The 23,590-nt window shown below is 38.2% G+C and overlaps 3 protein-coding genes across 4 annotated transcripts; 2 read left to right on the top strand and 1 right to left on the bottom strand.

The window, feature by feature from the left end:
• The first annotated feature begins 143 nt into the window (after positions 1-143).
• On the top strand, positions 144-5,437 carry si:ch211-243a20.4. 2 transcript variants are annotated; one of them, XM_044345609.1, is made up of 6 exons: positions 144-628; positions 1,058-1,336; positions 3,367-3,488; positions 4,288-4,416; positions 4,555-4,665; positions 4,755-5,437. In XM_044345609.1, exons 1-6 carry the CDS (start codon positions 535-537, stop codon positions 4,815-4,817), a joined length of 798 nt encoding a protein of 265 aa, XP_044201544.1. In that variant the 5' UTR covers positions 144-534; the 3' UTR covers positions 4,818-5,437. The 2 variants fall into 2 exon arrangements, with proteins under 2 accessions (XP_044201544.1, XP_044201543.1); XM_044345608.1 differs by lacking the exon at positions 144-628 and having other exon boundaries at positions 650-1,336.
• A 162-nt stretch (positions 5,438-5,599) lies between these two features.
• On the top strand, positions 5,600-14,895 carry f8a (coagulation factor VIII associated). The gene is made up of 12 exons (XM_044345607.1): positions 5,600-5,710; positions 6,183-6,229; positions 6,933-7,005; positions 8,659-8,818; positions 9,021-9,089; positions 9,229-9,349; positions 10,719-10,811; positions 11,102-11,166; positions 13,244-13,325; positions 13,475-13,521; positions 13,921-13,976; positions 14,096-14,895. Exons 1-12 carry the CDS (start codon positions 5,652-5,654, stop codon positions 14,175-14,177), a joined length of 954 nt encoding a protein of 317 aa, XP_044201542.1. The 5' UTR covers positions 5,600-5,651; the 3' UTR covers positions 14,178-14,895.
• emp1 (epithelial membrane protein 1) lies at positions 14,367-20,128 on the bottom strand. The gene is made up of 5 exons (XM_044345612.1): positions 20,022-20,128; positions 18,867-18,958; positions 18,271-18,370; positions 17,778-17,918; positions 14,367-15,904 (listed from the first exon to the last, which is right to left on the bottom strand). Exons 2-5 carry the CDS (start codon positions 18,939-18,941, stop codon positions 15,744-15,746), a joined length of 477 nt encoding a protein of 158 aa, XP_044201547.1. The 5' UTR covers positions 18,942-18,958; positions 20,022-20,128; the 3' UTR covers positions 14,367-15,743.
• Between the last annotated feature and the right edge of the window lie 3,462 nt (positions 20,129-23,590).

Genomic DNA, 23,590 nt, shown 5'->3' with positions numbered 1-23,590 from the left:
CTCTCTCTCTCTCTCTCTCTCTCTCTTTCAACATACTTGAGTCTTTTAAACAACCACATGATGAGGCATGTGCTTGTTGCTCACACTTAGTTCTCCAACACTGTCTCACTGTGTAGTGGAGAAAAGCCAACATTGCACCTCACTTCACTTCACAACCAGGAGCTGATGTAATGCAGTAATGCAACCAAAAATACCTCCTCTTAACACAACTCACAGCAAGTTAGGAGCTGTTTTTGTACAATATCTAAGCTTCTTGTGGATGTAAATAATGTTTTCAGCCTTTAATCTTAAATGTCATGAGTCAAACAGAGCTCTTTTTTTTTATTCTTGCTTTGACTCTTTTAGTGATCCCAGTGACTCAGTTTCAAAAAATATAGAAAATCTGAATTTTGAGGAAGTGGCTTTGCCAGAAACAGGAAACCAAACACTACAGTTTAGTATGTACCAAGAAAAGCTGAGAAACACTGAAGGGTCACACAGAACAAGCACACTGAAGAGGACTAGATGTAGACGACTCTGAATATCTACAAAAACATGACACCTCAACGATCTGGGTTTCTTTCTTTCATGTTGACTTGGATATTTGTATTTTTCATCCCTTCTGTGCACTCTAGGAAGTGTGTTCAAAGTAAGTCATTCAACATTCTGGATTTTAATTGGACAAGTATCCATTAGTCATTCTAGTTGACATCATGCTACTGTGTGTAACCTTGTAATATCTATCCTATATTATTTTGTACGCTATATACTGTCTTTATCTGTATTATTCTTTATCATTTGTATTATGTTTTTTGTGTAGTACTGTGCTGTAATATGTTTTAATTGTGACTGCAGATAAGGTAACTCCAGTAAAGTGCATCAAACGGCAACATTTATGTTTAAAACCGTCCTTTCAAACAAAATTAAAAGAAAGAAACAACTTGCGTATGATGAGCTATATTTGAACTGACTATGAACACTTTCAGTTTTAACTCTTGGATGTGTTTGCACACAAATATGTTTCGATATTCATATTTCTTTGATGTCATATTCTTCTCTGTGTTATGTCCCTTCACAGAAATATGCCTGAAAGACATTGTGTTTGTGGCCCTCGCAGGCGAAAATCTCACAATTAATTATCAGTTGACGAAACCAGCAAACCGAAGCAGAGACAGCTTGACTTGCTACAACCAGTCCAACGGGCAGATATATAAACATGACATCCCTGCGACAGCTAACAGTCCAACAACGATTAATAGGACTTTTGTGCTGAACAGCCTTAAAAAACCTGATAATTCAGGAGAATATTATTGCCAATATGGACCAGCCAAAGTTTACTGGTTTCTTCGAGTGAGAGGTGAGTAAGAAAAGAAGAAAATGTTGAATGAAAGATGTAAATGAAAAGGATCTTTAGGGTAGTAAAGTATCATAAAGAACTTGTGATATCTGTGAAACATGTTTCTTCAGTTTTGTCATTGAATGTGCTTTTCAAATTGTAGATGATTATAAGTTGTGAGCTTCCTGTAATCTCATGTATATGCAAATACACGTATGTTATGATGAGTTTGTAATCTTAGAACACTTAAACAAGTAGCGTCTGCACAGCGTAGGGTAGAGATAACCAACCAGTTTTATTTGTGATCCCTTAAATTAATGTCCACTTGCCACCTTGTCAGAGGTGGTGAAGACCCAACAAATGCTATGCAACACAAAGTAATGTTCATCCCTATTCATTTTCTACGGGATGCCAGTGAATCCCCTCTCAAAGCATTGTGGGATAGTAGACGAAGTAATGCCAAAAAAAGAAAGGGGGGGGGGGGGGTGCACACATTTTCTAAAATAAATAGTTGCACCCACCGATAGCCTTGGAGTCACATCATTTGAATTTCCTAAATTTGCTACTTTGGTTGTATTTCATATGTGTAGCAGGTTGTTAAGAAGTGAAGCAAGATAGAAACAATATGTAGTTTGTTAAAAGGGGACAAAACATGCCTTTGTGATTTTATGTCATTTATATACTGTTATAATGTCAGATGTCTGTGTTAAACATGGTTAAACTTACAAAACCTGAGGTGCTGGTAGAGATGCTGCCTTCAAGTCATTTGCAAGTTTTCAAAGTCACCTCTACTTCTGATGCCCTCAACCTGCCGTCCATTCTGTAGCCTTTGTTGCCAAAGTCAATCCATGAGTTCATGTTGTCCACTCGCATGGTCAGATTGGATTTGGGCTTAAATATGTACAGATGTATTTGAGAAGTTTATATTTTGAGGAAAGAAAGGGGAAAAGAAGCAAAATCCGACTACTACTGTTTGTTTATGTAGCCTCCTGAACCGCCAAAAGTCTTCTGAGGGCAGTTTCCAGGAACTAACCAATCAGATCACAGTGGGCTTGTCAGGAGGCGGGCCTTAAAGAGACAGGAGCTAAAACGCCTTTTAGAGACAGAGGCTGAACTGAGGAGCTACATAAAGGGCCAGTATAAGATAAATATCATGCAAAGATATTCTAGTAGAGCTCCAGACTAAAAATGTAAACCTGGAAATGTGCATGATATGTTAACTTTAAAGTTAGCTGAATTGATTGCATTATTATATATAGATGTAACTCCCAGTGATCGTGACTTTACCAGTAGTGTGTTGACACTGCAGTTCTTTTTGCCAAATGGAAGTTGTCAGAAATTTGAATTACAACTAAAACACTGACTGTCTGTTTTTCAGACTCTGCTGCTCATAACTACGGTTTTAACAATGTATGTAGTGATTGGCAGAAAAAACAGCAAAGTAAAAGTGATGTAGTGGTGCAATGAGAAACTGAGCCATAGTTTCTGGGTATGTCCTCTGCCTTCAAAATTATAGATACAACCAAAAATCAAGTTCCTCTTTGCACAAAGTCACGTAAATCGTTGGAAGTTGCTCATTTACACATTTTTTCCAAACAAGCTAGTTACCAGTTAGTTGCTAGGGGGATGTTGCACTATTTGTTTGTGTCCCGCGGGTCTTCATCATTAGTACTGAGTTGTGGGAGTGATTGTTCTGTCTCTGATCATTTCTTTGAAATTACATTTAGAGGTTGCAAAAGGTGAACGTTTCCAGTTTTTCTCAAGAAAAAGTCCAATCTTCTGAGAAAAAAGAAACGTCATTTTTTTTAACATGTTTTTCTTTCATATCAGTTTTTATGACTCTTCAGAACCACGGTCAAAATCCTTTAATGGACTAATACAGATGTTGACAATATATTCAGTTAATCACAATATATGAAAAATGTCCACTGATCTCAAACATCTTTACTGAGTCGCCAGTAAACTACTCGCTTCACAGATGAAGAACTTCTGATGTCCAGTTATGATGCATTCCTGGCTCAGACTGACATAGAAAGGTGTGTGTTTTCCAGATGGCGGCTACAAGGCAAACACGATGTATGATTACACAGAATTAACCACACTGTCCATCTTCACTGCTGTGCTGCTGGTTTTCAGTGTGACTGGCTCGGTGTATGTCTTCAGAGGACATTGGGTAAGATGTGTCTCGTTCATAAGCTGCCAGGAGTTATGAAACATCTTGTTGCAACGTTACAGTGTTGCTGTGTGACAGACTTTAACTGTGGTGTTATGAGGCTTGTAATGCTGGCCGACAGTGTTGTAGATGAGCTCAGTTTCAATATTTTCCTCGTGGGGATCAATGAAGTTTTAGTATTTTAAAACACTTAGTTTCTGAAGCTCCTGTTGAAGTTGAGTCCCATCACCTCAATGTTCAAATCTCACTTCTCAGTGCTCAAGTCCTGTGTAACCTCAGAGAAACAATCCACACTAAGTAAAGAACATTTCATTAAATATATGTTCAGGATGTTTTAAGTAATGAAGTTATTTTCCAAAGTAGCCAGCTGATGCTCTATCACCAGTGTTTTCAGCTAATTGGCAACAGATATGTTGCAAATTGTCAATTAGAGCTGCAACTATTTTCAGTCTCATTTTAGATTACGTTCACAATCAATCAATTAATCAAAAACATTTGTGAAAAATGACAATCACACATTCCGAGAGCCAAAGGTGACATCTTCAAATGTCTTGTTTTTTCTGGCCAAAAACTGTCCAAAACCATTAAGACAATTTAAAATATTACAGAACTCAGAGAAGCAGAAAATATTCACATTTTAGAAGCTGGAATCAGAAAATAATCGCCATTCTGCTTGATTTAACAATTGTCTTTTTCTTAATGCCTTGAACACTGTAAGGTTGGCCTACACTGTTATCCAGAACATCAGTGTATTTCATAGTTTTTTTTTTCTAATGATGCATTAAATTATCATTTTTAGAAAGAAAAGATCACTGAATGTGTCGACAGTGGCAGAAAACAAAAGCAGAACCAAGAAGAAAGGAAGGAGGGAGAGGAGGGAGAGAACCATGTTGATGTACCAACAGCTTCATCTACGTCTTTCTACGCTGTAAGAACCTTTCTGTTTATCAGTACAGATAGATACATTTCATTCTTCTGCATATGTATTATCCTTCATCTCCACTTACAACCACCTGTTTATATATTTTTATATTTTTTGGAAACTGATGTGAAAAATGTTCTCTAGAGTCTTGAGCCTCGGCCCAGGTCCATTTATGATGTGCTGGACCGCTCAGCTGCCAACAGTGAGCCAGACAAAGGAAAAGCTGCACCCAAAACAAAGGAAACCCCAAAAACGGTTAGTGTGATCTTTTGGCACTTTGTCACATCTTCTGTTATCAGTGTAAAAACCTACAGTTGCTGACTTGTCTTCTACTCCCTCCATAGATGGCGAAAACCACACAAAAACAGGATGAAGGTGTATTTGAGTCTGTCTATGAGAACTTCTGAATCATCAACAAACTTGGTTCAAAAGATTGTGATATTTCTGTCAGCTTATTTTGCTTTGTTGTGTCACTGTGTAGTAGTAGAAGAAGTATTTAAACTCTTTACTCAAGTAAAAGTCGCAAAACCACAATGCAAAAATGCTCTGTTACATGTAAAAGTAATTCACTTAAAATGTTACTTAAGTAAAACTGCAAAAAAGCTAAATGTACAGTAAGTATTTATAGTCTCATTGTTACATCATTATATATTATAGGATTGGATTATTATTACTGATGCAGTGACATGCAAGCAGCATTTTAATGTTGTAGCTGGTTGCCATGGAGTGGCTGTTTGCTGTGGTTTACTTATTATATAGCAATGCATCATATTTTACATATTCATTACAGGTTTTTAAAATCTGAAAATGCAAGTAACTAGTAACTACAGCGATCAAATAAATGTTGTGGATTAATATATACAATAAGATTTTAAAAAAGTAATGCATTTCCCAATGAATATATAGTGAAGTAGAAGTATAAAGTTGCAGAAGCAAAGAACCTCAGAACTGTACTTAGGTGCAGTACGTGAGTAAATGTACATAGTTGATTTTTACTAACTACAGAAATTGTAAAAATAAATCTTTCTCTGCCACCTGTCTCAGTCTGATTTCTTAAAAGCTCGCCATCCCTGCGTAGCAGTTACATCACTCCTTATTTGGGCATTTCCTTCTCTGATAAGTTCCACCCTTAGTAAACGTCAACCAATGAAATTGTGAGGTATGGATTCTACGAGCCAATGCCAACGCTCCTGTCAAGTCGGACTTCCTGGTTTATTTTAGTTGTTTTTCCTGTATTGATCATGGCTGCAGAAGGAGATTTTCTGGCGAGATACCGCGCTGTATCAAATAAACTGAAAAAGTAAGGCTATCAGTTACATTATCTCTAACAGAAACAGGACTGATTATAAGGTTTAGTGTAAATTTACTTTGCAATAATGTTACAGATAAGCGATACAGCTAGCTAACGATAACTGCCACTTACGTTACCTTTCCTGTCAGTGTCACGGTTAACCCGGTTTTATGTGTGTGGATGTGCTTTTACTGTATTCTTTAGAGCTAATAAAATTAGATAGACTGTACTTGTACCATCCAGGTTTATGAAACACAGTAATTAAGGTGTTGCTGTTGTATTTGGCAGCTAACGTTTACAAGCTACAGCTCAGTTAGCAAAACAAGCTAAGCTTACCGTGCAGCGATGCTTAATCAATCCTCTCTTAAAGCTGATTAACTCGACGTTTAATTAGTTGGATGTACGATAGCTTGATAACGAGTTACTTAACGCTAACTGTGAAATTTTAGAAAGCTGACAGGCTTGTTTTTCCTTGTCCCAGACGTTTTCTTCGGAAGCCCAATGTAGCGGAGGCAAGTGAACAGTTTGGTAAGTAACGTAAAAATGTAACGTATCAGATTATGCACTAAATAACGCCAACCAGCCTTTCTTCCAGCTCTGCGTTAGTTAAGGATAGGTCCACAATTTGTCAAGTCTGTCTTAAAACAACAGTCAGGTGTCCACATGAACAGTGAAAGAGGTTTTCCTTGCTGTAATTATTCGTCCTGTTCATACTGGCTATTAAAAGATCCCCAAATGTGCTTTCAATGTAAGTGATGGGGGACAAAATCCACAGTGTGTCCACACCGTCATTTTGTGCAGAAATGCATTTAAATTCATCAGTCTGAGTTAGTCATATCAAGTGGATATCTGCCACATTTACAGTCTTTTTAGCATCAAATTCCCTCTTTGCGTTTCCCTGTTGAGCCACGGTGGAAGCACAGAAACAAAAAGAGGAACTTTGGCACTAAAAAGACTGTAACGTTAAAAGTTTCAGATAAACTTTTAAGTACATTTTTGCACAGAAGGAGGCTTGTTTATTTTGTCCCCCATCACTTTGTAAGTTCATTATGAAGGGATCTTCTAATGGCCAGTATGAACAAGAGGAGTGATTAGAGCAAGAGAAACCTGTTTCAATGTTAATTTGGGCACCAGACTGTTGTTTTAAAACAGACTGGAAAAATTGTGAACATGTCCTTTAAACTGTTTCTTGTCAGTTTATATCTCATTTGTTCTTGTTCTGTCCTTTCAGGTCAGTTAGCCAAGGAGCTGAAGCAGCAAGACTGCCTGCAATATGCTGCCTTCTGTAACCTGGCCATGGCTCGGTAAGAGGAATCTAAGTTAATGCGCACTCACACCCTTTGTATCAGATTTATCTGAAGAATTTCAGTGTATAGATACACTATTAAAAGGACAGGGTCATAATTTTCAAGTCTGTCTCGAAACAATAGTCAGGTGCCCAAATGAACACCAAAAATTCCTTGCTGTAGTCATTCCTCCTGTTCATACTGGCTATTAAAAGATCCATTCTTCATGCACTTTCAATATAAATGATGGGGGACAAAGTGCACAGTCCTCATTTTGTGCAAAAAGATATTCAAACATTTATCTTAAGTGTATATGAGGCTTCACTCATCCAAATTAGTCAAGTCTTCCAGGGTTACAACCTCTCAAATAAACTATCCAGGGAAACACAAAGAGGGAAATTTGTACTAAACACAAACATACAGTGATATTTCATACAGTAGTGTGCTTCCACATTTGCGGCAACAGTTTGGGAAAGGCTCTTTCCTGTGTCTGCCTTTATGCACAAAATGAGGTTCATAAAGAAATGGTTTTCCCAGTTTGGTGTTGAAGAGCTTGACTAGCCTGCACAGAGCCCTGACCTCAACCCCTTTAATCACCATTGAGACTACTGTGAGCCTCATGTGGCTGGATGGGAAAAATCTCTGCAGCCAGGTTCCAAAATCTTGTGTTAAGTATTCCCAGAAGAGTAGAGGCAAGTTAATGAGTTGAAATGAGTTTCACAACAACCTCATATTAAGTGAAGTAAATGAAAAGAATGTAGATGCATTTAAACATGAGGTACCCTATTTAGGATAGCCTGCCTCTGGAATATGTGGTACTTTTGTCTGGGATTAACAAAGAAAAGTAATTTGGTTTGTGCATTGGAGTGATAGTTCTGTGGCTTAAACTCAAACTTGTCTAATAGATGTATGAAATACACCACTGATCAGAATCTGATAAAACTTGACGTCACATTACTGAGTTCTCGAATATTCAGAGTGACGACAGTAGAGTCAAAAGTTTGCTACATTATCTTTACATTAATCAAGTAATTTGTTCATTTACCACTCACATGTCAGTTTTTAGCTCAAAAAATACTGATTGGTTCAAACAGATTGCTACATTGTCATTTAAAACATTTAAAAATTAGTAATCTCTATAAACATATGCTGCATATAAATGCACAATCTGTAGGCAACGGGACAAGATTTTGGTACCAGAAGCGTTCTGGTTTCCGTTTGTAGTCCGAGTACTATTGACCAATCACATTTGAGCGGGCTTTGGTTGGTTGCAGGTAAACTGTCCATGTTGAGAGCAGAAGAGGTGGAACGCATTGGCCAAAATGCAATCTCTGAACCCATCGACTATCTGTCTGATGACGATTTAGCCAAAATATTGGCCATTGCCCCCAGAGGCCAAATCGTCATCAGATAGATAACCAATGGTTTCCAAGATTGAAAAATTAGTAAGACTTATGAACCAGTCAGTCAGATCATCTCGTAAATGTATAGTTTAATGAATGATGGCTCCTCTGTAGTTATTCCTGCCCAAACAATAAACCACCACAGGGTGACAGAGATGTTGCTAATCGGCACAGTGGGATCCTGTATCATTCATGGGCATGACAAGTTTACTGTTGTGTTCATTAGTGCCTCTGTTGTTATTACATATTCTGAACGTCTTGGCTGCAGGTGTGAGCAGACTCTCTTCAACGCTCCTGGAGAGGCCCTGGCGTTAACCGATGCTGCCCGCCTCTTCCTCTCGTCTGAGAAGGAGAACAGGGCCCTGCAGGCTCCGGGCTTTGATGAGCACCTTCAGGCTGCACTCAACTGCTACAGCTTTGCCATCAAGGTACATTGTGATATCTAGTTTTCTGTTTTAGATGATATGTTTTAGTGTTAGAAGCATCTGTGTGGTATAAATATCTGTGATTTTTTGTTGAATATGTGAACAGATTGAAGTTATTGAGGATAGATTTTGTAGTAGCGTTCTGTGTTGTTACCATATTCATACAGAGACGGCAGGATAATGCTTTTGTTCAAATGGTCTACAGGTGTACATTGAGATGAACCAGCCTGTGATGGCAGCCAGCTTGTGTCTAGAACTTGGCAACGCGCTCAAGGTAAAACTTTGGACCACAGATTCAAGCTGTCCCAGAAGATGAATTATCTTTATTTATTTATTTTTTAAAATATTTTTGCTTAACGTTGATCTATTTCATTAAATATGTTAATCTTAACTCCCCCCTCTGGCTTCAACAGGAGATGAACAGACCAGGAGAGGCTATTGTTCATTACCAGAGGGCTGCGGAGTTGCAGACACAGACTCCCATTGAAGCTCTGTTGTCAATGGGAGAAATGGCCACATGTAAAATTCTCACACGTGAGTTTAGTCTGTCCATTTACATCTGATGCATGTTTTATTAGCTAGCGTCATAGCTCTAGAGATTGGTTGGTTGGTCGATCCACCACTTTGGTCCAGACTGATATATCTCAACAACTGTTGGATCAATTGTCATGAAACTTGGTACAGACATTCAAGGTGCCCAGAGGATGAACTGTAATTACTTTTCCATGAGAGCCACAATGCGGTTAACATTTGTGGTTCTTGGCAGCCATGAAATTTAAGTACATCATGTAGAATTTCTTCTGAAAAGAATGAATCTAGTGAAACAGCTTTGGTCTATAGACACAACAAATGATGAAACAGTATCTTTAAAAAAAAATAGGAGGAAAAAACTATAAAAACTGAAAGATTGCTGTGACACCCTTCATATTGGCACCTTTCATATCAGTTTGAAAAAAATAGTAACATTTGACCAACCTGTGATAAATTAGAAATTACTCACCTGTGATAATTTGTCAGTGCCCGCATGACTTGAATTAGCTAATGAATGATGGCTTTAATGCTTAAAAAAGCCACTTGTTATGGTCAAGACAAGGGAGCCGTCTGAGAGCATCACAAGTGCCTTTATAACCAAACATGAGACCTCTGAAGGGTACAAGGCCATCTCCAAAGACCTTGGTATCCCTGTTTCAACAGTTTGCAACGTTAATAAGAAGTCTGAAGCTGATAAAGACCCAAAGCACACATCCAAAAGCACTCAAGAATGGTTGAAAAGGAAAAAAATGACTGTTTTAAACTGGCCAGCAATGAGTCCTGATCTCAGTCCAATTGATAATCTTTGGAGAGAGCTGAAATCTGCTATTGGGGAAAGGAATCCTGTAAACATTCAGGAACTTGAACAAATGGCAAAGGAGAGTGAGAGAAACTACCAGCTGACAGGTGCAAGAAGCTCATAGATGGCTACAAGAAACGTTTGGAGGCAGTCATCGTTGCAAAGGGATGTGCAACCAAATATTAGGGAAGGGTGTCGTTATTACCGTCCACATCATATATTCTATTTCTTCTTGAAATTACTACATGCAAGTTTTTTTGTCGCTGAATTACTTTGGACATCCTATTAAAATATTCTGATGATACAAAATTGGTACATTTCCATTTATTACTGAAGATATTGTACAGGTTGTACAAACAATTCAAGGGTGTCAATAATGGTGACCAGAACTGTATCTTTACAACTATTGGATAGTTTGTCATGAAACTTGGTACAGACATTCATGGTCCCCAGTGGATTAATTATAATGACTTTGGTGATATATATATACATACATATATGTATGTGTGCATATACAGTCTATATGACTTGATTCTCTGTTGTGTGAGCTTGCGTGGCTCTTGTGTTTTGCAGGTGACTACGATGGCGCTCTGTCAGTGTTTACAGAGATGCAGCTTGTATGCCAGGAGAGAGGACTGCAGCTACCAGGCACCAGCACCCCTGTTGGTGAGGCTCTGATAGGCAGTTATCTGCAGGCTCTACCTGATAAAATCTTCTCATACGGGGGAAAACATACGGAATAGATCCCCGGTTATATGACTTTCTATATAGAGGCTGAATGTAATGTCTACAAAAATACAATTTAGTTATAAGAACTTTAGCAAAATCTGGAAATTCCAACAAATATAAAGATAATGATAAATATTAAATATCATGATTGCATTTTATTTGATTACAGTGAGTAGAAACTATTAAATATAATGAAATATGTCTTGATTTCTCTTTAAATCTTTAAGGAGCTTTTCTGGACATTGTGGCAAAATGTGAGATCTCCAGAGTGTTGCTGCTGATGTTGCTCGAGGTAGGCACAATGATTTTATACATCAAGCCATATAAGAGTTAACTCTTAATGCAATACTATCACAATAGTTATGGGAACTTGATTTTGATGGTGATTCTGAGATGTGATATTTATGGCAAGAAAAACATCTGTATCTCAATAATGATATATAACTGAAGAGCAAAATCCAGTACGACCCCCAAAAAAGGACTTTTATGGAAAGTGGGAATCAAACCTGTCCTGTTGATTCATTTCACTAGTTTTATAATTTATATTTATAGGTGGTTATAATGGAAAACTGAAGAGAAAATCTGAACGTTTTTAATACATGAACAGCTGCCAATCTTTCATTGTCAAACAGCCGTACACTAGTAACAGGTTGAACTGTCTGGAAGAAGAAAAAGAGTTAAAATTTCAGCATAAAAAGAAGGAAACACAAAGAGAATCAACATCGTATCAACATATTGGTTTTATACAACGGGGTCCAAATGTCTGAGACCACCAGTGATGATACTTCTATTTTGCATTTGTTTGTTTGTCTTTCATTCATCAAATGATTATATCAGCTTAACAATTTGAGTGAAAAGTTGAATCTTTGGAAAATGTACATGAATTTCATCATATCTTAGTATTTTTAATGTCCCCTTTTGCTTTAATGACAGCATACACTCCAGCTGACATGGACTCTACAAGTTTGTGTAAAACCTGATGACCCATTTTATTCCAGCATGATTTCACAAGTTTCCTAAGAGCTTCTTATGATGTCACAGTATGCTTGGCTTTCTCAGTCCTTAAGTGCCCCCATAAATGTCCAGTAGGGTTGAAGTCAGGTGACTGTGGATGAAAGTCCACGACAGTCAGGACTCCTTGGTCTTCTTTGGCCCTCAAGTAGTTTTTGAGGTGTGTTTGGAGTCATTATCCTGCTGCAGTATGAATCCTTCAAACCAGAGGGTATAACATGTCTCTGAAGAATGCAGTGGTACGTCTCCTGGGTCAGGGTGGAGTCAGTGTGGTGCAGGTGTCTGACCTCTGAGTAGGCAGACTTGAATATTCCCACCAACATGTTTCACTGTGTGTTTGATTCACTGCGGTTTCATTCTCTCTCCTGTTTGTCTCTTCACACACAACCTTCTGTTACTGCCATAAATCTCAAACTTGGATTCATCAGTATGTTTTTTTCCAGTCATCCATTGTGAAATGTTTGTATTTCTTAGCCCACCCAAGTGTTTGGCCTTGTTTCCTCTCCTGAGAAGTGGTTTAGAAACTGCTACTAGTCCTCAGAGACCACTACGAGACAGCCTTCTTTGGACAGTACCTCTGCTGATTGGAGTCTTGCCTTCTTTATTTAGCAAATTTTGTGATGAAGTTGCTTTTCTATGTCTCAGGGAGCTAAGCTTGTTGGTATCCTCTGATGGTGTGGCAACTTTTGGTCTGCCTGATCATGTTTTTGTTGCAACTGGTCAGGTTTCTGCAAAGCATTTTAGAGTTCAATGCACTGCCCTTTATGAACTTTTAGTCTAGCCATGATTTGACACTGAGAAGCTCCTCTTTGCTTAGAATAACAATGTGACTTCTGACACTTTCACTTTAGTTCTGATGCCACGTTTCCCACTATCACAATGCTACTTAGTAAGCAATGATCTGCTGGAAACTTGAGTCGCAGCCATATTTATAACAGGTGAACACTGGCTGCAAGTTGAGTTACTTGAATGAGACTCTGGTAAGTAGATCAAATCCACCAGAGTGTCATTCTTCAGTGGTAGAGATACAACTCAAGGAAATCTGACCTTTTGTACAAAGGAGTGAAGTTAGTCAACGCCACAAATTTGCTTAAATTTGATTGCTGACTTAGAAATAGTGCAGAATCTTAAATATTTCTTCATTTTACATGTATAACTTCTTTTTAAATGTTTCTGACTCCTCAGACTTTCTGATTATTTCCACGTTTACATGAAAATATGAGTGATTTTCAAAGCAGACTTTTGGACTCCTACAGCGGTTGTACTCACCTCTGTGTATCACTGGCACTATAAAAACAAATCATTGTTGGCCAACTCATTCTACTTTAATGGTCCAACTTTATTGTTTTCCTCTGTAGCCTCCGCCTCAGAAGCTGCTACCAGAACATGCACAGACCCTGGAGAGATACGCATGGGAGTCGTTTGACCCTCACAGCCAAGGTAGCTACACTTCAACATTCAATTTAAAAACAAAACACACACACACACACACACACCTTTTTACTGCAAAACTCTGAAATTGTGTCCTAATTCCTATGAAAGACAGTTACTTGAAGTTGTGTACACACGGTGCTTGTTCTCTCCTTCAGTGACCTTCCTGCCTGAGAATGTTTTCCTCCTCCTGCAGTCAGTCGTGGTGAGTTTCATCATCCACTTACTTGTACAGTTCACAGGATTTCCTGATCTGCGCTGACTCATACAGGAAAAATGATGGTCTTCATGGCCTTCACAATGCAGTGATAAATATGCAGGGGTTTGTCTTTCTTTGTCAGTGGAATGACGTTTTTCTATTTGCAGTATTTGCAGTATTTGCAGTTGTGTTTGTGGTATCAGACTTTAACCTGTGTCCTCCAACATGTGGCAATCAATACTCAGCATCACACCCTTAATAAAATAGATTCCGTAATGCAACTTCTTCTGAACTGGCAGACTTCATACATGTTTATTGAGGTTGTAAAACGACCTTGTCAGGCTCTCCTGAATTTGCAGTTGCCCTTTTATTTGTGCAGTGTATAACAGTAAATGTGTTTTGCAGATGGCGTGTCAGGAGAAAGACACAGAGTCCCTAAAGTCTCTTCAGATTGAGCTATGGTGAGCGTTCAAACATGTTTATTTCCATCATGTGATGGCGACGGAGCTGCATTTTATTGCTGCTTATACTAATTTTCCATATTGATCATGTGTTTGTCTGTTGTTTTTTCTTCCATCAGGCCTTTTCTGACTGCAGAGCAGAATCATCTTCTCCACCTGGTGGTTCAGGAGCGCATCACGCCGTCTGGCCAAGGCATTTAGTACAGTCCAGTTTTTACTCACTTCCTCTGGGAACGATACTTTATATAATGGAACATTCCTGTTTCTGACTGGGTCTGTTGTAAGGCCTGAAGAAGTGTTGTTTTCAAAACCTGAGTGTTGTAACTTGCACACAATATAAAACTTTCCCCTTATGAAGTCAAATCACATGGATTTAGAAATCAGTGAAAATCCAGTTGAAGTTGGTCGTATGTTGTTTATTATCCTGATGTGATCATTGGTCAAACTACAACACTGGACCAGTTAATACATATTTATTATGCCTTGTAATAGTGACTGTTTTGAGTTGTATCTTGTAGTATTTATTCACAGCAGTTAAATAGATGAAACATATTAATGCCTTATGTTATAATTTCTTTTATTAATAAATGATATGGCTTAAATTCCAATGTAATTACAAACAAAACCTTCTAATGTATAGTTCTGAAATATGATAAAATGAAACACAATCTTCCTCCATCCCTGGTTCATGTTCACTTGTACAAATTACATGTACTTTCTTATGATAGCAGCCAACTACAAACACACAAAATCAAACATGGATTAAAAAAAAAATCACTCAATAGAAAATGTTACAAAAATATAATGGTTACAATATACAACGATAAAAACAAAGGATACACTATACTTCAGTTGTAAAATAATGATACACGATTAAAACTACTTGTCCTGTAAATAAAGGCTTGTGTTTTCTGATCAAGTACTGCATCATGAATGTTGTAGTGTTGCCGACATGCCGTACCTTCCCAGATACAGTATTTTTCACTTCTTGACTCTGGAAACTCGCAGTAGTAGCTGTAAGCCTCACGACTCGATACTTCAGGATGGTAAGTACTTTAATTCCTCAGAACGTTTTCAACTACTGCATCTCAAAAAACTTTTACTGATAGCTTTATTATTCCAAAATTCAACTCTGTTCGATTCTTAAAGGGATATTTTTGGGAAATTTACTTTCTTGCTGAGAGTTAGATGAGAAGATTGGTAGCAACGTTCTCATCTAACTCTACAGAAGAAAAACAATAAGTGAACCGTATTTCTCAGAATATAAGCTGTTCCTTTAAAGTACAAACATGACCGAGGTTTCCATATATATATATATATATATACACACATATATATATATATATATATATATATGTAACGACCCAGTAGAAAGATGCTCATACTGCTTTGAAATGAGCAGTTTTAGGGGTCACACCCTCCTAATCTCAACCATTATTTTGGACCCCATACTGGTCTACTCTTGAATGAAATATTATCCTCCTCTCTGTTTAATCAAATACAAATCTATGATGGAGGAAAAAAAGTCCATAAAAGTGAAGCCTTTTGTGTAATATTAGCATGAGTTCAATTAAGTAATATTCAAAATATCAAATGGCTCTTGTTAGCGATTGAATATTATTCCCTAATTATCTTAGCTGCAAATGTAGATCAACAACCTTTTAATGGGTTTTTTTCCCCCAAATTCTGAAAAAAAAAAATCCATTCCTGACTGTCCCAAACTCAAAGGAATATGATCCCAGCCTTGGCCGTCTTCCTCTTATCCCCTTACTCGCTCTTCTTCCGCAGGATGAGGTAGGTGATAGCTAAGAGTAAGCTGAAGACAAAAGAGATCCAGGCCAGGACGTAGGAGTGTCCGAACCCTCCCACTTTCGCAGTGCCCTGGAACTTCGCTGTGTACACTGAGGGTGCTATCATTATACACAGGCCTGTAGGAGAGACGAGGAGAATACTGTCAGATAGAGATAAGACTCATGAGCTGTCACTGTGTAGCAGAAATTAAAACATAATGAAATGAGAAACCTGCTAATTTTCCAATTATACAAACTTAACAGTCAGTCAGTCTGCCACGTTGGTCCAGACTTAAATATTTCAACAACTATTAGATGGATTGCCATGAAATTTTGTACAGACATACATGATCCCCAGAGAATAAATGAATCCCCCTGACTTTTCCTCCAGCACCATCATGAGGTTTAACATCTGTGGTTTTGAGTGAAATATCTCAACAACTGTTAGATGGATCGCCGTGAAATTTAGTAGAAACATTTGTCTTCCCCTCAGGATGAATTTAAATAACTTTGATGATGCTCCGACTTTTCATCTGCAAACACTAATGACATTCCCATCAGCCTCAGCTGTGCTTTGTGTTTAGTGTTAACTAGCATATGTTAGCATGCTTCACATTAAACTAGGATGGTGAACACTGTAAACATTGACAACTATTTTGGATTTTTAAGCAACATGATCAAATATTTGATGATTCCAGGTTCTCTAATGTAAGAATTTGCTGCATGTCTGGGTCTTCCACTACAGTCTATTGAATATTTTGGGGTTTTGGACTGTTGGTCAGACAAAATGAGACATTTCAGGATGTCACTTTGAGATTGTGATTGGCATTTTTCACTGGTTTCAGATATTTTATTTATGATTAATTGAGAAAATAATCGACAGATTAATCGATAATGAAAATAATCAGTAGTTGCAGCCCTGAACGTTATATCTTCTTAGCACCAACAGGTTAGCATTGAGCTTTAGCACTATGCTAACCTCACAGAGCCACTAGCATGGCTGTGACGCAGACATGTCATGTCTACATGAATAAGTTCAGTTTTACCAAAACCTGTCACAACTCATAAAGAGCGAATACAGCAGTATGAATATGACTTAACTTTACCATCTGATTTTAAGCATTTCAGTGAATATTGTAACTTATTGTTTATTACAATATTCTGTCCACGTTGCTCACTAATAGTTAGCACATTTACAAAAAAACAATCCAGACAATATTTGCATATTTTTAAACAATCACCTCTCTGCTCCTATCGTATAAAATTGCTTTTCTCCCTGAAAGATATTATTTTGTTTTCAGTCACATGTATTTATTTCTGCCCTTTTCAACTGGCACATACAACCAAAAGCTAAATTACATTTACGGGACCAACAGGCTGTGAAAATGCCAAATCACTGCGACAATAAAGACTGACAACCTGAAGTATGAAAATGTTCAATTATCAGCTTTTGACACCAGCAAAGGTTCATACTCCTAAAAATGAATCTAACTGTAAGTTAAACAGGGCAGTGATATTCAATCATGTGCCATCAGATAAACTTAAAACCAGAAGAATGTTGATGAGACGCGACCTTTTTCTTAATGGCATCATGCAGAAAAAAGTGAACCTGAGACTGAGCTCAGCCTTAATAAATCTGGTGTCAAATGTGATGTGAAGGATCCAAACGGAGGAACCGACAGGCTCACAATATTGTTTAGGGATCATGATCCACGTTCTGCCAATTCAGTCCCAGTAATAAAGCTCAACTTATTGGTTTTCAGTGCTACTCCTTCCCAGCATTTATTTGCTCTAATATTTTGGACTATAGGAAGCTGAGAAGAGCTGAGCCCTATCAAATGAAAATATTTACAGTAACACAGAAACACAAGCCTAAAAATGGGTCTCAAACCAGCCAAGCATTAGCAACATCCCATCCAGAGAAATGGACAAATCTCAGGTATAAGAAGCAAGCAAATAAATCATTATTTCTTATAGCTGCAGGTCAGACATTTGACCCCAGGTTACTTACAGGCGATTAGCTGTAAAACGCCAGTGAAGGTGAACCTCTGGCCCTTGGGTAGAGTGAACAGCTGAGCCACAAACACAAACAAGGCCAGGATGGCGAAAATACAGGCCAGCACCGAGGTGGCCTGCGCCGTCTGGAGTAATTCTACAAAACAGACACACTGTCAGTGAAAGGTCGACAATAACAGTAGCCCTGTTATGTTTTATGCATCATAACTGCTTACTGCTGATCTATTCATAATATTAACATTCATAAAATTATTACTGATCATTTATTAACATATTGTAGAATTGTGCAAACAATTTCATTAGCATATGATCTCTGATTGCTGATCATGTACCATATTAATGACCATTAAGATCTCCTGATCAGCATCCTTGCTGTCTCTACATCTTAACATCTGTCCTGTCTTTTCATATCAACATCATCATCATGTGAACTTAATTATGTCAAAAGTAACAGATCTCATTCATAAAAACATGCATTTAAGGTTTACCGTCTGGGAAGTCTTTTAGGTGAGTGTAGTGCCAGCCTGAGTCCGTCTGATCCCACCTGCCCCATAAGTCAGTTGTCATTGTATCAGTGACCCACCAGGCCTGAAGACACAGAGGAAGATATGAATACACACCGAGGATATCAAGGCAGATGTCTGCAGATTTACTGTGTCAACAAATGTTTATGCTTGTCTTTCCTCACTTATTGTCGTCCTCCACAAGTGTATACATGCACCAGTATAGACAGATCAGTGTCTTCTTACATGTCTGTTTCTAAAAATAGAGCCAATTCTGTAAGAGTTGGTTAACACGACTCTGTAGAAATAACGTAGATCTGCACCACTGTGGGTGCCGAAATACTCCCCAAACACAGATTTTGACATTTTACTCCTTGGTATTTCCAAGTTTTCATCAGAGAAATTTTCAATATTGCTTAAGGTTTTTGTATTTGCTCTGAAAAAAAAAAAACCCTGTAGGAGCCTTTGGTTGGCTTTTATAAACTCATAGGCTATAAATCTTCTGTTCTTCCTCTGAGCAGAGGTGCACTGTTAAATGAGAAAACAAAAAGACAAGATGTGAATAAAAATGAACCACTTACACTATCAATGGTGGCCACCAGAAGTAGGATGATGGTGGTGATGTGCAGAAGAACGATTCCAGCCAGCATCAACATCGTGGCCTTATGAAAAACTGAGAACAGGGAGGAGGCGGAAGGATGCACAGAAATTAGTTTCCACACACGGACTCACGTAACACAATCATCAATTCTCTCTCTCTCTCTCTCTCTCTCTCTCTCTCTCTCTCTCTCTCTCTCTCTCTCTCTCACACACACACACACACACACACACATATCAGACAATGATCACTTTTGGGGACATTACATAGACTTACACACATTTCCTGGAGACTTACCCTAACCCCTAACCTTAACCACTGACCCAAAAAATCAGCTTTTTCCCAATTGGAGACACAGGTTTTTGTCCCCAGTTGGACAAGCCCTCCCCAATTAACTGGTCCCAAGTCTGAAATTTGTCCCCAGAAGTAGCCTATGACAGACCACAAACAAACACTGTCTCAAACAGAAAGAGAAAGAGGGATGATAGAGGAGAGGAGATCCGTTGTATGCAAGTCCAAACTCGCCCCAGAAGTCTCGCAGAAAATTTTTTGAATAACTGCACAGCTGCTGTCAAACACATCACAGGTTCCTGAAAGCTGCTCAGATCATTCAATTAAACTTTTTTAAAAACCGTTATTTCTATAATAAGACGTCTCAGATGAATTGACATCCATTTGTAGCGCCCAGAAATACGTGTCCGTTTGCTTAACGACTCGTTTTTCATGGTTATAGACTATTTCCGTTGACAAGAAAGGCGCGTTTGTTTGGACGATGTTCCCAAATGGGTGCTGCTCCGTTACACACACACAGGCCCTGTACTACAGGCAACTACTTTGAAAAAAGCGCGAGAATACAACCACTGAAAATAATAATGAAAACACCTCTTAAGTTACAAACCGAAATATGAACAATTATGACTTTTAATCTTTACTTTATATACAGTTTTCATTCGCGCGTCTTTGTTGCGCTCAAAGTCATATCCGTACAATTCTTCAAAGCAAACCTGAACTACGCTTAAATTTACTTTTCTGTACCCAACACGCCTCAAAACCTCCCAAATCTTGCGTAATTGCGTCATAGAGGATCATCTATAAGACATAACTGCTGAAAAATGTAAACAACGTGTATAAACATTACCTCAAAGCGCTTTAACGCACGGCCCGGGAGTTATTTGGGAATGTGAAACACTGTAGACCCACCCAGCTTTGAATTCGCAGCACACACATCACTCTGTTTTCCCTTATTCGCTCTCTTTCCCCCCACCAAGCCCCACCCATAAAGTTTCAAATTTTCTTCCCTCAATGAAATGTCCAGACGAACCAAACGGCTTCTGGTTCACTCAAAAAAAAAAAACGCTGCGTAAAAAGGAGTAACGTCTCCAAAATCATTCATTGTCACACAGACTTTTAACAGCTGAAGCTGCTCCACATGTGTTGGTGTTCTGCTCTCTTTTTATTCCTTAAAAACCTTCCTAGACTGCTTCAGACTCATCTGATTTCTTTCATCTAACAGCTCACCTGGGTGTTTTATCTTCACAATAAACTGTCTGTAGCTTTAGTGGTCTTCATATGAATATGAAATATCATTTTGGACATACAGTACATAAACATATCCTGCAGCGCAAGTGTACCTCTTGTGCTTTCAGACTACTTTAACACATTTTCCGGTTCATTATGCACTTAAAATGACTCCTCCATAGATGGAGCATTAAGAAGTGATGTAGACAGCGGTGCAGCTCCAGACACCAGGGGCATCTTCACATTTCCAACACCATCATACTCTGATGGTGACATGTCTTCAAGCAAGTAAAAAGTGAAATGAAATATTGTTGATGCAGTTGTGATTGGTGCAACAGACTGAAATTAATATAAATCCAGATCAATAAAAAGCTCTGAATAGATTATTTAGTATCAATCACAGCAACAGCTGATGTTCAGTGTGTTTCCAGCAGAAGGTGGACGTGAACCTGTGCAGGAACTTGATGGGATCTTTAATGTGGTTTCCACTGCCCGCTCCCCCGAGGTTTACATAATATAAAAATACAATGACGTGCATAAAACACATTCACAGACAAGGGGGGGGGGGGGGGAGTGGACGCATCCTATGTAAGAATATTCTTGTGGATTATATAAAGGTTCTGCAGGTTTGTGTCAGGAAATGACTTTCCCCACTTTCTCAGTGTAGCCTGATCCTTTCCTTGTTCCCTTACATGTGCTCTCAATTAGAGCTGCAACAGTTAGTCAATTAATTGATTAGTTGATTGACAGAAAATTATCAGCAACTATTTTGTTAATTGAGCAATTGTTTTGGTAATTTTTTAAGCAAAAATATCAAAAATTTGCTTCACAAATGTGAGAATTTGAGGCTTTTCTGTGACAGTAAACTGAATATCTTTGGACAGTTTATCAAACAAAACAAGACATTTGAAGACGTCATCATGACCTCTAAGAGATTATAATGGGCATTTTTCACTTATTACAGACAAAACAATATATCGAGAAAAGAATCTGCAGATTAATTGAAAATGAAAATAATTGTTAGTTGCAGTCCTGTTCATATTAATCATATTTTGTAATATATTTTGTATCCCTTTAAGCCTCTGGGTGTATAAAATGTGTCTGCTGAGAGCACTTGGGGTGGCAAAATACCAAAAAATATATATACTGACATTTGACTTTTGGCTATTTCCAAGTGCTTTAATGACACCTGTAATGGTCTGAGATTCCACTGGAAAATCAATTCATTTAATATACAAATAGGAACCTTTTTCCTGACATTTATAAACTCATAGGTTGATTATAAAACATTTATTTTTTCCTCTCTATATAGACCTCTCTTAAATGGGAAAACAAAAGGGTGGAGAACAGGAAAAATTCACTTACATTATCAATGGTGGCTACTAGAAGCTGTCATATTAACCACAAAGTGTCATATTTTAAACAGATATAGTCAGATTGGTATTATTAGTGGCTACAGTCAAATAACACCATGTTATTAGGGGATTACTTGGCAGACAGTGCACATCTACTAAAGCCTTTTATCACCTGTCTTGGACAAAAGAAAGCTCAAGTAGTTGTGGGTCTTCTCATTATGATAAAAGAGCTGTTTTGAAAACCAGTAAAAGAATTTATGGCTTTTCTTTTCCAACAGGCCTCAGCTCATGTCTGCCTCTGTGTTATCTCCCCTCAGGCTGAGGTCTCTCAGTTAAGACCACACGGACTGAGGTAGTCCTGATCTGTGTACGACAATGGCTGCTTTATCCTCCTGGAGGTGGGACGAGGACAGATACCATAATTACTTCCTTTGCTCTGTTACTGACCACGCCCTCATGTGTTGACAGTACAGATTCACTCAGTGTGAGCAGCGTAACCACGGAAACAAATCAAGATTGTACTGACACTTTCTCACTCGGGTCATCTGTGGCCGGTATATGGCTCACATGTAGGGAAGTAAACTAGCAGTCTATGAAGATGACACTATAAACAGGTCTAATATCCCTGGATTTGTCCTATTAAACCAAATCCTGTATCTCCTTCAGTGTGAATAAATTGCTCAGTGGTTGTTGTTAGATGCATGAGTCGACTTCTGTGTTATGTAACTCTCTGTTATGGCTGATAGAGCCATTAGTGTAAGTTTCTGTTTTTATTATAGTGCTGCTGAGGTGAAATTCATTTGAGAGCGATACTATTGTCAGAGGGTGTGAGAATAGACTAGAGGAAGTATTTTCTCCTGGCAGTGAGTCTGAATAGAAGTCAAGATTGAAACCATTATATCTGACCCCTGATGGTTTGTCATATCTTCACAGTGAATGGTGAGTGGGTGAGCAGTGCCGATTCCCCCCTCGCACACCACTTCTGAGTCAGCGGTGTTTTCTATTCCCATCACAACATGTGGGCCTCTACAGAGAGTACAATATCACATCCATTGTGCAGTGAGCGTTCATTGGACACACATTACAGAGGAGCAGCTGCTGCTGAAAAGGCCTTATTTATAGTCCAACTGAAATTAAATTGCCTTTTTTTTTTTGTCTACTGCAGCATACATATCTGCTCGGTAAATCACTTGTCTTGTGTTCTCCTTTGGAAAAAAATCATAAACTAAAAGGGAGAAATCAATATTTTAATATCTTTGATTTCATGATTGTATCCCATGTTTACATTATTTTGATTAAATACGTCGCATCTGCTGGAGTCCTTATTTCAATACAGCAAATCAAATCTTTGATTGTTTGATCATCGGCAGAGCAGACGTCACACTGAGCCTGATAGCATCCTGCTACGCAACACAAGAGCCGCAGACCCTGAACAACAACCCACATCAGTTCTCCTGTTAGCCTCCTTCTCATCTAACGTACAAACATGAACACGTCTCGTCCTTAGCTTGTTGAACCAGCCACCAAATAAACACTCACGGGTGAAAAGTGCACCGCTAACGTCAGTTAGCAGGCTAATTAGCTAATTAGCTGCTGAACTGCAGCACATTGCAAATGTCACTTTGGACCCGTTAGATGCTGGTTTGGTCCAGCTACAAAAGACAAAAAGGAGAATTACTGATATTTTCCTAAATAATCTTATTTCTTCATTCTAATAATACAAAACTATTCACTTAAAAAACATGATGGCATTATTTTTGACTGCAAAGAAGGATGATTAAATTTGATATCAGGTGGACTTTCTGGAATAAATGCCAACAATAATCTTATTTCT

This window comes from Thunnus albacares, chromosome 3 (genome assembly GCF_914725855.1).
Source record: "Thunnus albacares chromosome 3, fThuAlb1.1, whole genome shotgun sequence".
In the NCBI taxonomy this organism is placed as follows: Eukaryota; Metazoa; Chordata; class Actinopteri; order Scombriformes; family Scombridae; genus Thunnus; species Thunnus albacares.
Note: the sequence above shows the minus strand (reverse complement) of the source record. Positions and strands in the feature narration are given on the sequence as shown.

What these genes read in the sequence shown, in the direction of transcription:
- f8a (XM_044345607.1), top strand. Translation starts at nt 5,652, where the DNA reads ATGGCTGCAGAAGGAGATTTTCTGGCGAGATACCGCGCTGTATCAAAT. An exon ending in TGTAACCTGGCCATGGCTCG is followed by an intron (nt 7,006 to 8,658) that starts GTAAGAGGAATC and finishes TCTTGGCTGCAG; the next exon opens with GTGTGAGCAGACTCTCTTCA. An exon ending in AACTTGGCAACGCGCTCAAG is followed by an intron (nt 9,090 to 9,228) that starts GTAAAACTTTGG and finishes TGGCTTCAACAG; the next exon opens with GAGATGAACAGACCAGGAGA.
- emp1 (XM_044345612.1), bottom strand. Translation starts at nt 18,941, where the DNA reads ATGTTGATGCTGGCTGGAATCGTTCTTCTGCACATCACCACCATCATC. An exon ending in TGGTGGCCACCATTGATAGT is followed by an intron (nt 18,371 to 18,866) that starts GTAAGTGGTTCA and finishes CTGTGTCTTCAG; the next exon opens with GCCTGGTGGGTCACTGATAC. An exon ending in CCTAAAAGACTTCCCAGACG is followed by an intron (nt 17,919 to 18,270) that starts GTAAACCTTAAA and finishes TCTGTTTTGTAG; the next exon opens with AATTACTCCAGACGGCGCAG.
- si:ch211-243a20.4 (XM_044345608.1), top strand. Translation starts at nt 952, where the DNA reads ATGAACACTTTCAGTTTTAACTCTTGGATGTGTTTGCACACAAATATG. An exon ending in CTGGTTTCTTCGAGTGAGAG is followed by an intron (nt 1,337 to 3,366) that starts GTGAGTAAGAAA and finishes TGTGTTTTCCAG; the next exon opens with ATGGCGGCTACAAGGCAAAC. An exon ending in CATCTACGTCTTTCTACGCT is followed by an intron (nt 4,417 to 4,554) that starts GTAAGAACCTTT and finishes AATGTTCTCTAG; the next exon opens with AGTCTTGAGCCTCGGCCCAG.